This window comes from Kwoniella dejecticola, chromosome 1, assembly GCF_000512565.2.
Source record: "Kwoniella dejecticola CBS 10117 chromosome 1, complete sequence".
Taxonomy (NCBI): domain Eukaryota; kingdom Fungi; phylum Basidiomycota; class Tremellomycetes; order Tremellales; family Cryptococcaceae; genus Kwoniella; species Kwoniella dejecticola.
The window spans coordinates 87,603-99,807 of record NC_089301.1 but is presented as its reverse complement, the minus strand read 5'-3'; the positions used below and the strand labels follow the sequence as shown (position 1 = coordinate 99,807).

General features: G+C 47.7%; 4 protein-coding genes across 4 annotated transcripts; 1 reads left to right on the top strand and 3 right to left on the bottom strand.

The window, feature by feature from the left end:
- Window positions 1-323: 323 nt before the first annotated feature.
- On the bottom strand, window positions 324-2,481 carry I303_100037 (uncharacterized protein; the record flags this gene model as incomplete). The annotated part of the gene is made up of 8 exons (XM_018403414.1): window positions 324-531; window positions 590-842; window positions 903-1,039; window positions 1,096-1,267; window positions 1,329-1,685; window positions 1,747-1,842; window positions 1,901-2,140; window positions 2,205-2,481. The coding sequence occupies 8 exons, from the start codon at window positions 2,479-2,481 to the stop codon at window positions 324-326; spliced, it is 1,740 nt and encodes a 579-aa protein (XP_018266068.1).
- A 976-nt stretch (window positions 2,482-3,457) lies between these two features.
- On the bottom strand, window positions 3,458-4,855 carry I303_100036 (uncharacterized protein; the record flags this gene model as incomplete). The annotated part of the gene is made up of 5 exons (XM_018403413.1): window positions 3,458-3,561; window positions 3,622-3,695; window positions 3,757-4,018; window positions 4,092-4,432; window positions 4,512-4,855. 5 exons carry the CDS (start codon window positions 4,853-4,855, stop codon window positions 3,458-3,460), a joined length of 1,125 nt encoding a protein of 374 aa, XP_018266067.1.
- Window positions 4,856-5,981: 1,126 nt separating this feature from the next.
- On the top strand, window positions 5,982-8,086 carry I303_100035 (uncharacterized protein; the record flags this gene model as incomplete). Its single annotated transcript, XM_018403412.2, has 5 exons — window positions 5,982-6,242; window positions 6,309-6,470; window positions 6,539-6,646; window positions 6,724-7,970; window positions 8,062-8,086. The coding sequence occupies 5 exons, from the start codon at window positions 5,982-5,984 to the stop codon at window positions 8,084-8,086; spliced, it is 1,803 nt and encodes a 600-aa protein (XP_018266066.2).
- A 290-nt stretch (window positions 8,087-8,376) lies between these two features.
- On the bottom strand, window positions 8,377-11,950 carry I303_100034 (uncharacterized protein; the record flags this gene model as incomplete). Its single annotated transcript, XM_065968041.1, has 13 exons — window positions 8,377-8,628; window positions 8,716-8,729; window positions 8,828-8,894; window positions 8,984-9,583; window positions 9,654-9,716; window positions 9,779-9,798; window positions 9,879-10,013; window positions 10,092-10,194; window positions 10,317-10,698; window positions 10,838-10,892; window positions 10,994-11,138; window positions 11,333-11,781; window positions 11,893-11,950. The coding sequence occupies 13 exons, from the start codon at window positions 11,948-11,950 to the stop codon at window positions 8,377-8,379; spliced, it is 2,343 nt and encodes a 780-aa protein (XP_065824113.1).
- Between the last annotated feature and the right edge of the window lie 255 nt (window positions 11,951-12,205).

Here is a 12,205-nt window from a genome sequence, read left to right as displayed (position 1 = left end):
CGTCAGAACTCGAAATCCGGTTATTCACCGATCACCGAGGAGGTTACCGTAAAGATTGGGCGATCAACCGTACCTAATCAGATTAGCCGACGGTCATCGTTGCACCATAGATCTATTTGGTCTCGTCATTCATCGCCGAATTCTCCATAAAAGCAGAACTAGGATCTACTATTCTTTGCATGCGATTTATCACATACACTCCTAATTGTCGCCTCGTATGATTCGGCAACCTGATATGCGCGAGCCCGATGCACCTATCAGTCAGTCCTCTGTCGCCTTGTCACTCTTTCCCTCTGAATTTCGCCCTTCGGATATCACATCGCCTAAGCTCTTTCCTCAAAATCTCTGAGCGATCTTCCGCTAGGATCATGCTTAGCATCCCAGATGTCTACCTCATCATTGTTAATCTTGATCAGTTTATGCGAAACAGACCCATCAGGTAAGGTAAACACGACTTGTCGTAACTGGTAGCCGCCCAGTTTGGGGAAGATGTTGGACCAGAGAACGAAATACAGGGCACATAGGAACACACTGTCACCGCACTCATTAGCACAAGTCACTGATATCGACGTTATAGTAAAATACTCACATCCCGAGACCAGTGAGAGATGAGGCGCCATAGAAGAAGCCGAAAGAGCTGTTGCTGATGCCTCCCTCAGGTGGTACCCAGGGCATAATGATGAGGAACAGATTTGCGGCCAGGAAAAACAGAACGACGACTGTCCAGCTTCGGTATTCTGGTTGAGGGAGGTTCAATCTCTTTCGGTCTCTTCGGACAATGAACAAGCCGAAAGTCATCAAGGCCAAGAACAACGAAGAGGGGTAATTTTGGATTGCAACGACTATCACATCGATATCGTGAGCGTCAAAACATCATATCATGTGATTGGGACCACTCTTACTAAAGTTGAAAGCAGTACCTGCTGGAGGAGCAATCACGATGATGAAAGAGACCACCCATACAGCTATCAATGCGCCTGTGGGCGTACCGAATGGCTTCGTAGTCACCCAGAACTTGGGGTAGGGTAAAACCCCTTGTCTGCATCGAGACAAGCATTAGCGATGTAGCGCGGCATAAGGCTTCGTTGGACGTACCGACCGATCTCCCGGATCATCCTTGTATGCCCTACCGTGGAGTTCAATATATTACTTGCGGCACTCAAAACAGGAAGTATGGTCAATCCCATCGCGGCCTTTTCGCCGAAAAGCTTGGACCAGAAGAGAGTAGCTGTAACTTGGGTCGATCCTCTGATTTCCTCCTTGGTCACTGGAGTCAAATTGATCAGTGAAAGCTATCGGTGCGGCTGGATAGGAGGAGATGGACCTACAGACGGCGAAGTAAGCAATGTTTGTCAAGATATACAAAATCGCCACGAAGATCACAGCAGTATTGGCAGTTCTCTTGATGGTCCTGATCGGATTCTTGATCTCATTCGCCATGTTAAAAGAATTGGTATATCCACCGTACGAGAAAATGATATTGACCAAGGCGTTCGACAATGAGTATCCATTATTACGGGTACCTTCAAAGGCATTCTGGAAATTGGCTTTTGGTTCGGGGACTTGTTTGAAATGACCTCCGAAGGCTGCCAATCCTGGAATAATAATCAGGAGCAACGTGATGATTTTGGCTACACCAAAGATATTGGATAATCGAAGTGACCAAGTGGTGCTAAACCAGATGGCTACATCGCTTATCAGTATGGGTACCCCTACCACAAGGGTTCCCGGATTAAGCAGACTTACGCAAGAGAATAATTGTCAAGGCAGCAATACCTACTCCCTTAGACTGCCAATCAGTGGGAGTATGGTCCGTCATCCTGAAAATGTATTCCGCAACGACTATTCCAATAAAGTGTCACCTCTATTCCAAATGTATTGGCACAAGCGAGTCACTTACCGATTACGTTTGAACTGACGAACGACAAGATGACAGTCTGAACAGCAAAAGCCACGGGGAAGAAGTATTTGGGCTTTCTGAATGCCTGTTCCAGGTATACCACTTCCGCTCCTGACCGCGAAGGGAAATACGATGCGAATTCTAGGTATACCGATATACCAGCCAAGGAGATGGCAAGGCCGATGGGCCAATACAGGAGGGTCAAACCGACCGAGCCGAGGGACTTGAGCAGACTCGAAGCTGGGCGTGTGCGAGTCAAGGTCAACCTTCACCGCGACAACCGAGCATAGTGGAGATCACTCACGGAATGAGAAGATTCCCGTCCCAATCAACATGGTGATGTTCAAGAACAAAGCAGACCACCATCCTACAGAGTATCCAAGCGGGTTGACGCTCTCGACTGGAGCACCTGAAACATCTTGGATAGTCGCTTGTGCACCATTCCCACCTAATTCACCAACAAAGTTGACTTTGCCGTCTATGTAGAATTCAGGGACACCTAGATCTGCGTTATGACCAGAAGTCATCTCTAAGTCGGGGGGTGTAGATGACCCCTTTTCAGTCAGAGTTGGCGAAGCCATTGCTCGAATGAATCCGCGTATTTCGTACACAGAGGGAGTATGGTGGAAGGCGTCTTTTGAGGAAGCTTTTATCTGCCGAGTAAGGAAGTTGTATCGCAAGCATTTCTTCGCTTCTGATACTTTATATACATTCCGGATACACTATGTAGCAAAGCAAAATCAATCTCAACGAAGTCACAGCCAGATCGCAAGATATGGCGCAATTATTCGAACAAACTGGGCATCATTTCCACTACTGCAGTGCCTGATCAAGGCAAAGCTTACTATCCTTTATCGCTTGCCATATCGTTGCACAGCAGGACACGATACTGTAGCATCTTTTGGTGTATCAGAGCTCATTATAAGCGAGAGGAAAGCGTGGTTATCAATCACGTATCTATCGGGCGTTTTCAAATTATTCCGTAATCTGAGATTATCCGTTGATCACATGCTCAGCAGCTGAGACTGCGATATACCGCCTTGACCTTGGACTCTGAGAGCTAAGATCTTGTGCTGTCGTTGTACTACTCTTTGGCGATATGTGGCTTCTCGGACGGTAGGGTTTATTGGCAGTCTGATGATCAGAAGATCGGTGACGAATATTTTAGCAATGATGGCGCAACCGCCCTTCTCGGCTATGACCGGACCATTCAGATCTCCCCCTTAGATCGAAAGCTTTCTGCCGAGTATTTCGCTTGCATGATGAATATGGCGGAACTCGTAACTAACGAGGCGAGGAAGTGGGACTGGCAATTGAGAAGCACTGGCTTGACCGATCAGATTGTCACTGTCACTGCGTCATCAAGCTTGTAAAAGAGCTAAGGCACATGGTAGATTATTGGATATGCTATTCTTGGGCAGATCAAATCGAATAGCTACTGGAACATCTGTGTTGTACACAAATATACTTACATACTGTACCTCGGATATATCGATTACATAGTGATTGTTTACACTACAATAGGAGTCGACATAGCTACAGTGTGATACAGCGGACCTAAAGGAAAGGTCGTTCAGCTTGCGGAGTGATCCGAGAGCCGTGTCTGAAACCATCTCGTTCCGGAGAATAGTCACCTATAGCGGTATGCGCTGTGATTCGGTCTGTGGGGTATCAAGCATAAGCGGCAGAAAAGACAGGAGACCATCATACAGCCAACTCACTATCCCATAGGACAACGGTCTTAGGCTTCCACTTGGCTCTGATCTGGAAATCGTGACCCTGTGCAATATGGGTACTAATACGAGAGATAAATTCATCAGTTCAGCCACGAGCATTCGATCGTTGTCGTCACTCACTATAGCAAATCTAGGATGGCATCAGACTCTTCGGTCTTCAAGCCGATGATATGCCTTGAGAATTGCTTGTTTACGAATAGAGCTTTCTCCCCTGTCACAGGATGTCTCCTAACGAGAGGATGAATGTTTTCGACGGGTTCTCGTCGGACCACGCCTCCTCTATTTCCGTTCCTGCTGAAGTCGGCCTGCGCGACTCCAGAATGAAGGACAGAGAGTGTTTCGAGGAACGCTTGGAATTGAGGAGAAAGTCGTCTGTACGCCTCTGACAATACGGTCACGTCTGAATCAGTGATAGTTCCTCTATCGTCAATTTGACGCTGTGTTATGTGACTCACCGACTTGGGAAACGTAGCCAGTATCACCACCCGATGCGGGGGAATCGTACAGGAAAAGAGTGGTCAATCCGGGTGGCTGCTCTTCGTACGTGACATCGGAGTGCCAGCCGGTGCTTGACAATTTGTTGGGGTTGTAAGTAGCAAGACCCTTCTTCACTGCGCCATCTCGGTAAACCAGGTGAAACTCAGGTATACCCTCAGGCGCGCCAGAAGTCGGGTGGATATGTAATCTACCAAATCTCTTGCCCCATTCGTTCAATTGCCATTCTGGAGATTGGTCGATGAAGTCTTGGTCTCGGAAGGCGACTACTCCCCTTTGAGCCACGTACAGGGCAAGTTGGCTGTTGAGTCAATGTTGTTACAGAATCAGCCTTTGCACGAACGAGCGCTCGAACGTCGGTATGGAGTGGCAAGACTCACGCTTTGCCTCTATCGTCAAGCTTGCTCAGTTGTATACCTTCGACCTCTGAGCCGAAGCTTGGGGAGAGCGCGTTGATGGTCGCTCCCTCGAGGAATCCTCTAGGGTTATCATGCTTGAGAGCTTCGAGTCCGGGATCTTTGTGTTCGAACGGGGTCAAAGGTGGGTACTTGGTATCTCGATCGAAAGTCGGCAAGAACCTCTTGTACTTGTAATCCGGTGGAGGTACGGCATTGACCTTCTGCTCGTTATCTTTGGCATTTACTTGTTCTTCTCCGCCACTGAGTCGAAGGGTCGCGGTAGCCTGTTGTAGACTCGGAATGCTTTCGAGTACGGTGGTCGTCATGATGTTCGTATGTGTAGCGAGTGGCGATGGGTATCCAGCAGTCCCGCAACGGTCACGATGTTATTATAAGTGCATCTCCCCGATATGGGTCTTCGAGACCATATCTACTTTGCAATCGGGTATCTGCGATAGGCCAAAGCGGCGTTGTATCACGTCTGATCACGCCAAGCCCCGCATTTGGTGGGACTAGCCGCTGTTTCGTCGACCGGAGAGACAGGTCTTAGAAGCTTTCATGGTCAACATGCTTAATAGTGAAACGAATCCGAAGAAGTTTGGTACCAGATGACGTTAATGGCTACCAGCAAATGCAAAAAGCGTGTATGGGCTAATCTGGCGTGATCAGAGGCTTACCGTAATTTACATAGATGAAGAGCGGTACTCGCCGTTGAAGAGCGATAGAGCAATGATCACGTTTGGCTTGCCAAGTGGCACGATCAAGCTTTTGATATGGAATTGACCAATCTGAGCATTGCGAATGGTCACGACAGCGCATTCTCGGCACCCGAACGCACTATCAAACGTCAGATAAGCACAAAGCGTTGCCAATTCCGACAGAGTGGTACCACATGATTCTCCTAGAATTCCGAATAATCCTCTCTGTGACATTTTTCACAATTGCTCGCTCTCCATCTAGACTCACAGCTTCATAGCTGAAGTGAGGCGACTGGGGCATGGCAGCACAACCGGTCACTCCGGTCGTATTGCGCCGACTCATCTCTCGCCATAGAGGGGTGAAATGGCGTGAGCACATCCAAGCTTCACCGTACTCGACCACAAGAAGCAGCGAAATGTAATGTAAGACTGTCCATACCATACGTTGCCGAAAAAATCTAATCGCCTGTTCACCTCGGACATTCACGCCTTCGAGAACGTGAGCGAATATGCCAAGAAGTCAGAGGTCGAGAAACCACTCGCAGGAAATGACCGATATCCAATTTTTGAGTTGATGAGGAACAGATTCGCCATAGCTTACCAGTTTTAACTTTTGGTAATGGTTTAAACGAGATTTTTGAAGGATTTGGGAGTGCGTATTCTATATATACATGGCATCCATACCCTCTATACGATAGTGCAGACATATTCTATGATCAAAACCCCTCCGTGATTCGGAGTCGGACAGAGCAAGATGAGTGGCACCAAGTCGAGCGGTGATAGCTCTCCTCGAGATGATAGCAGTATCAAATCGACCTTGGACAGTACCACCCTGCCAGAAGAATATCATCTGGGCAACGACGGGAAGAAGGAACAAGTCACAGTCGGATCCATTCCGCCACTTGCTGTTGGGGTGTCATCGGCGGAAGTCGACAAAGCCGAGTCCGCCTTGGGATCAGCTATTCTGAGGGCGTTGAAGTTGAGGCCGCCTCTTCCGAAAGATGCTCCGGATGCTGTGAGTGCTTTTCCGCTATGCCGTCACCCCCTTCATTCGTAAGCTCACAGATGATGATTGCGTTAGATCGCCACACAACCTAGTATCTGGGATGGAGACGATGTCAAAGAGCTGAAGGCGAAGTACATAAGAGACGACTGGGAGAACATTGAAGCGTTCGATCCTAATTTCAGATGGACGGTCAAGGAAGAGCATCAAGTAAGACGAAAAATCGATTGGAAGATCATGGTATGTCAATTTTCGATTGGGCTCTCCTGATATTCCAACGTTCGACATTGACGAAATTTGCCATTCAGCTCTGGGCTTGTGTCATGTTCTCAGCTTTGAACATCGATCGAGGTAATATCAGTAACGCCAACTCGGATGGTCTGCTGAAAGATATCGGTCTTACCCAAGCGGACTATGTGAGTCGAGCTTTTCCCGCATCATAGCGCATGGTAGACAGGTCAAAGTATGCTAATGCTGCAGAATTTCCGCTTAGAATCTTGGTAACACCTTATCAAAATTGTTCTTCTTGATCGCCGAGCTTCCCTCTCAGCTGATCTCTAAACGAGTCGGGCCCGACAGATGGATCCCCATTCAAGTGTGTATCTTCAGTATCGTCTCGGGCGCTCAATTCTTCTTATCTGGTCGAAGTTCTTTCTTGGCTACTCGAGTCCTAATCGCCCTCTTTCAAGGCGGTTTCATCCCCGACCTGATCCTCTACCTGAGTTACTGGTACGACAGTCGACACCTCCCAATCCGATTGGCTTGGTTCTGGATGTCCTCGAATATATGCGGTATCATCACCGATTTCCTCGCTGTCGGGTTCCTCAAACTCCGAGGGTTCCACGGGTACGAAGGTTGGAGATGGCTTTTCCTTTTCGAAGGGATAATTACTCTAGCTATCGGTATCGCAGGGTTCTTTTTGATGCCCACTTCTCCAGCGAAGACGAAATCGAAATGGTTCCCCAAGGGATACTTCACCGAGAAAGAATCGAAAATCATCGTTAATGCGGTGATAAGGGATGATCCGGGTAAAGGCGGGATGCATAATCGACAAGCACTCACACTCAAGATGATCTGGAACTGCGTCCTCGATTACGATATGTACCCACTTTACGCGTTAGGTCTGTTATTCGGTATCCCCAAATATCCTGTTGGGAATTACTTGACACTGTCTTTCAAGGAATTGGGATTCTCAACGGTACAGACGAATCTGTTATCGATCCCTTACGAGGTGATCAGTATCTTTACGCAGTTCTTCATCACTGCCATATCGGAATTGGCGAATAATCGATCATTCGTAGCTGCAGCAGAAGATATATGGTTGTTACCATGTTTCATCCCCCTAGTCGCCTTACCAGACCCGATCAACCCATGGAGTTATTTCGCCATCGAAACGGTACTTCTCTCGTACCCTTACACTCACGCTATACAGGTAGCGTGGACAAGTCGGAACGCGGGGACAGTCCAGAACAGATCGGTATCGGCAAGTCTGTATAACATGTTCGTCCAGGCTTCAGCAATGATTGGAGCGAATGTGTATCAGGCGTCGGATAAACCGAGGTATAAGAAGGCGAATAAGGGTCTGATCGGGTTATTGGTGTTCAATGTGTTCATACTGTACCCGGGCACTTGGGCGTATTATAAGTGGAGGAACAGAACAAGAGAGAGAGTATGGGGAGCGATGTCAGAGGAGGAGAGACAACATTATCTCAAGACGACAACGGATGTAGGGAACAAGCGGTAAGTCATAGCTTCTCTTTTACCCATACTTGGCAGGGATCATCGTAACATGACTCGTTCTGACGCTGATGCTGTCTGACTTCCCCTTCAGACTCGACTTCCGGTTCGCGGCTTAAGTAGTAATGAATTTTCATAATCAACCCTTGTCTTACACCTTGTACACCTGCAAGTAACTTGCCACTCATTATCGCTTCATATCCTCCATTTGCTTCACAGAGCTGGCCACATCCAGTGGATAAGTAGATTTAGTGTAGTACACGCTATCAGGAAACTAGTCAATATTGATATATTAGTAGTCTACAGTCAAGTACTGTACAATGCATCAATTTTAGACTACTTACATATTTGAAACGTCGACATTTCTTGATCATCGATCTTCCACTCAGCCCACGCGTTGACAATATCCTCACATCCTCTTGGACCCCGTACCGTATCCTCTAGGAGGCATCCGTCCACCAGCTCCAGCTCCACCACCGATAGCCCTCTTCCACCTCCATCGTCTGACTTTCCTATACAAGGTCTCCGCGAAAGCTCGGAGATATCCAAATGAAAAGATGACGAAGAATGCCGTCGTACAGGGTATAGCGACTTTCCAGAAGTATACGACCGATTGATGCAGTTCGTCGAAGTCGTCAAAGTTCATACCGAAATACGAAGCCTAATTCATGGTGTTTGTCAAAATCTCATCTCATCTCAAAATCAAGTTCAGACAGAACCTGGTTACATGAATCAACTCAGGACTCACGATGAATGTCAGGGCTAGACACATTGACCAATCAAATCCTTAATCAGCCCAAGCTCATCTCGTAATTGAAGCTGCCATAGTACAGAAAAAATAGTCGCGAACGATGACTCACGTAAGAAAACTACAGTCACGATACTCAGTCTTTCCATAGACTCATTAGTCTGGAAACTGAGGACATTCTACAATTAAGGAGATTACGAGCTGGGAGTTAGCAGACCTTTCTGCAGTACACAGATCGGGAGGTGTTTCTTTGACAGTGATCACTTACAAACACATAATCCGTCAAATGATCACAAGTATTAACAAACTGATCCAAACTCCCCACGGTAATCTCCAAATGATCAATCACATCTCCAATGTACACTTTGGTCATCGGGCTGAAGAATCCAACATGCGTAGCTTGAGTCGGAGTCACTCCGAACATACTCAGAACACTTTGCGCATCGTCCTCTTTACCCGATGTCGAAGGTTCGCGTTTCTCATCGTTGAATCCTCTATTATGGGTTTTGCCCAGACTGCCTGATCCAGGCATAGGGGTACTTCCCCTCGATGGTGTCGGAGAGATCGGCATCCCACCTGCCCCACCCGATCCACCGAAATGATATGATTGGTTACTCTGTTGAGGCGTCAAATTTAATCCCAAATGAGTGTGTGCATTTCCGTTCAGTCCCATATGGTGGGTTGTATTGTTTGATCCGAGACCGGGGGTTCCTGCTCGAGTACCTGTTGGGACCATCGCGCTGGCGGCGACTGATCGTTGGGCGTCTTGGTCTCGGACGATGTAACATAGATGTAAGAGCGGAGTGAGTGATCGACGAAGACGGATAAGTTGGGATGAGAGGATGTGCAAGTGTCGGACCGTTTCCATCTAAAAATGCGGATTGATCAGCTGGAAGTACGCAATGACAGGAGATCTCGGACCGAAATGAATCACTCACTTGAGGATTCACCAAAACGGATGCTTCCAACTTGAGCAGCTCGGATTCGAAAGTTTGCGATATCTAAATACGCGCGCTGAGTCAGCCAATGAGTCGAATAAGAGACCATATACACGACCGCTCACCTCAATAGCCAGATCCGCAGCTGAGAATTAGATGCACGGGTTTAACTTATTGGCTCGTTTGTGGAGAACACGAGTAAATTGATGAAACGAATCGACATACCAACATCCAAAATAGCCTGAGCCAACATACTAACATCTCCCGATCTTCTCAACAAACTCGACTCATCCTCCAATCGATGATATATCGGAGCTAGTACTTCTCTGGTGGGCTTCGCGTCCATCGAAATGAGCGTTCCTAGGAAAACATCGCAATCCCTTCATCAGGAAAGGGTATTCTCAGAACAGAATCATAAACTATCGAATGTCTACTCACCATCACGCAACATGAACAGACTTAGTATTCCTCTTCGGATCGGTACCATATACTTCGCGCTCAGCTCATTGACTGTGAGAGTATGAGCTTGTTTGTCGAATGTCTATAAATTCACGGTAAACAGCATCAGCGAGACCTTCCTTCGCAGCTTGACATCCAGATATGTGACTGCTTAAACTGAGTGCTCCCAGGAGGAAGAGGAAATTAAGCCACGAGCCAACTCACATGATGTCCACCATGTCTGGGAGCGATCAAACTAGGTTCGAACACCCCTTCTACACCTTCAGGTAATTTCGGAATATTGTTCTCCCTTTCCCTCCTTTCAGCCGCCGACATCGACGACGACGATCCACCACCAAAAATTCCTCGGAACCGACTGCGTTTATTAGAAGGAGGCAACGGTTCATCTATCACACTTTCATCATCGGTCAAACCATCTTCGCGTCCGTTGGCCATCTCTTCAGCCGCGATCGACAAGCGGATCTCGTCCGACGGGGTTGTGTGGTGGATGAGGATTTGGAGGTATAGGTGGTTTCGGTAAAAATCGAGTTTAGATCGAGGGGTGTTGGTGGCTCGTAATGCGTCCTCGACGGCTAGTGGATGGAGACTATGTGGGGCGACATGGTATTCTCAGCAATCAATTCCACGTATTTCCTTCCCGAGCGCTGTCGCCTGCAAAAAGCGGACGGGCAGCGAGCGTAATGGCCACAGAGGATGATTTCGATTTTGCGTGTATTGAGACTCACCCGAAATGCAATACGAGGGTTTTGATAACCTGCCAATTAAGACCATCTATATGGACTACAAGAACATCCAAACGTCAATACTGGGCTCGTAACTAAACGTCCCGCTTGCTGTTCTGTTTGCATGGCAGTGTTATGTCAATATTGAGGTGGACTCACTCCATCTGACGCCGGTCGGTTTCCCATCATCTCCCCTTTGCCTCTGCCCATGATCGCTGTCGAGCCATTCCCGCAGACGTTCTCCGGGAAACTCGCATCTAAGATTCGTATTATCTTCATCCGGGTTGGACGAGTAATCGACGACCTAAGCATGACGTTACATCGATGTATGGAAATCAGCTCGTTTCTTGATCATGTCCTCCGCTTTGATTCTGTCATCATCACCCAAGATATCGACCCAGAACCCGATTCGACAGATACTCCATACAGGTGCTTATGTTCATTCACATGAGACTTCTCGATATGCAAAGCCAGAAAGCCGGAACGACGTCCACTCACGGTCACCTTCGTCTTATTCTTCAAATGGCCATAAGCCTCTTCATCCCTCCTTGATTTCACATCCACTCCTGGCTCATCCCCCGTACCTCCTCCTGCTGCCGTCGTGAGCCACCTATACTCTTCTCTCTGTTGCTTATGATGCCTATTTTTGTGTTTTCTATGTCTCACCGTCCCACTTCGGTGCGATACAGGCGCAAGAGGTGTATTCGAAGAGTTTGGTGAAATCTCATGTATCGTCCCAGCATGAGTACCAGTACCAGTGCCGGCTTCTATATCGGAAGATCTTCTTCCTGTTGCATAATCATTCGAGCTGATTATCCCTTCGTGATCTTGCCCAGAACCAGAACCAGAGACGAAGCCGTGTACAGTAGAGCTCTCAGAAGAGATTGATCGGGGTGAGCCGAGACGGTTTATAGGTGAGATAGCCAGGGATCGCGTTCGGAAATTGCCTAAGAATGAAGGGAATCACGAGTCAGTCTGCTGCGAGATGAAGATAAGATACATATGAGGACGAGGACGAGGACGAGGACGAGGACGAGGACGGAAATGTTTGAGCTCACCTGAGTTGGTTGTTATCACAGGCGGACGAGGTATTGGCACAGCATGAGGCTGAGACATGCTGAACGAAGCTGCCGATATGATACTCCGGGAGAAAGTGAAGGTGAAAGTGACTGAAGCCGTTTTGATTTTTGGGAAGGACGATTTTGGGATAAGGGTCGAGAGGTAGTGAACGATCATTCGTCACGTCACCTTACTATAATTTACTTTACTTCATCAATGACTAGATTCGATAGCGCAGCTTGGAACGACGGGTGGTGGTCTGATCCAGAGAAGATAGCGATAGAGAAGCAGATGATTCAGGTGAAGTTTAGT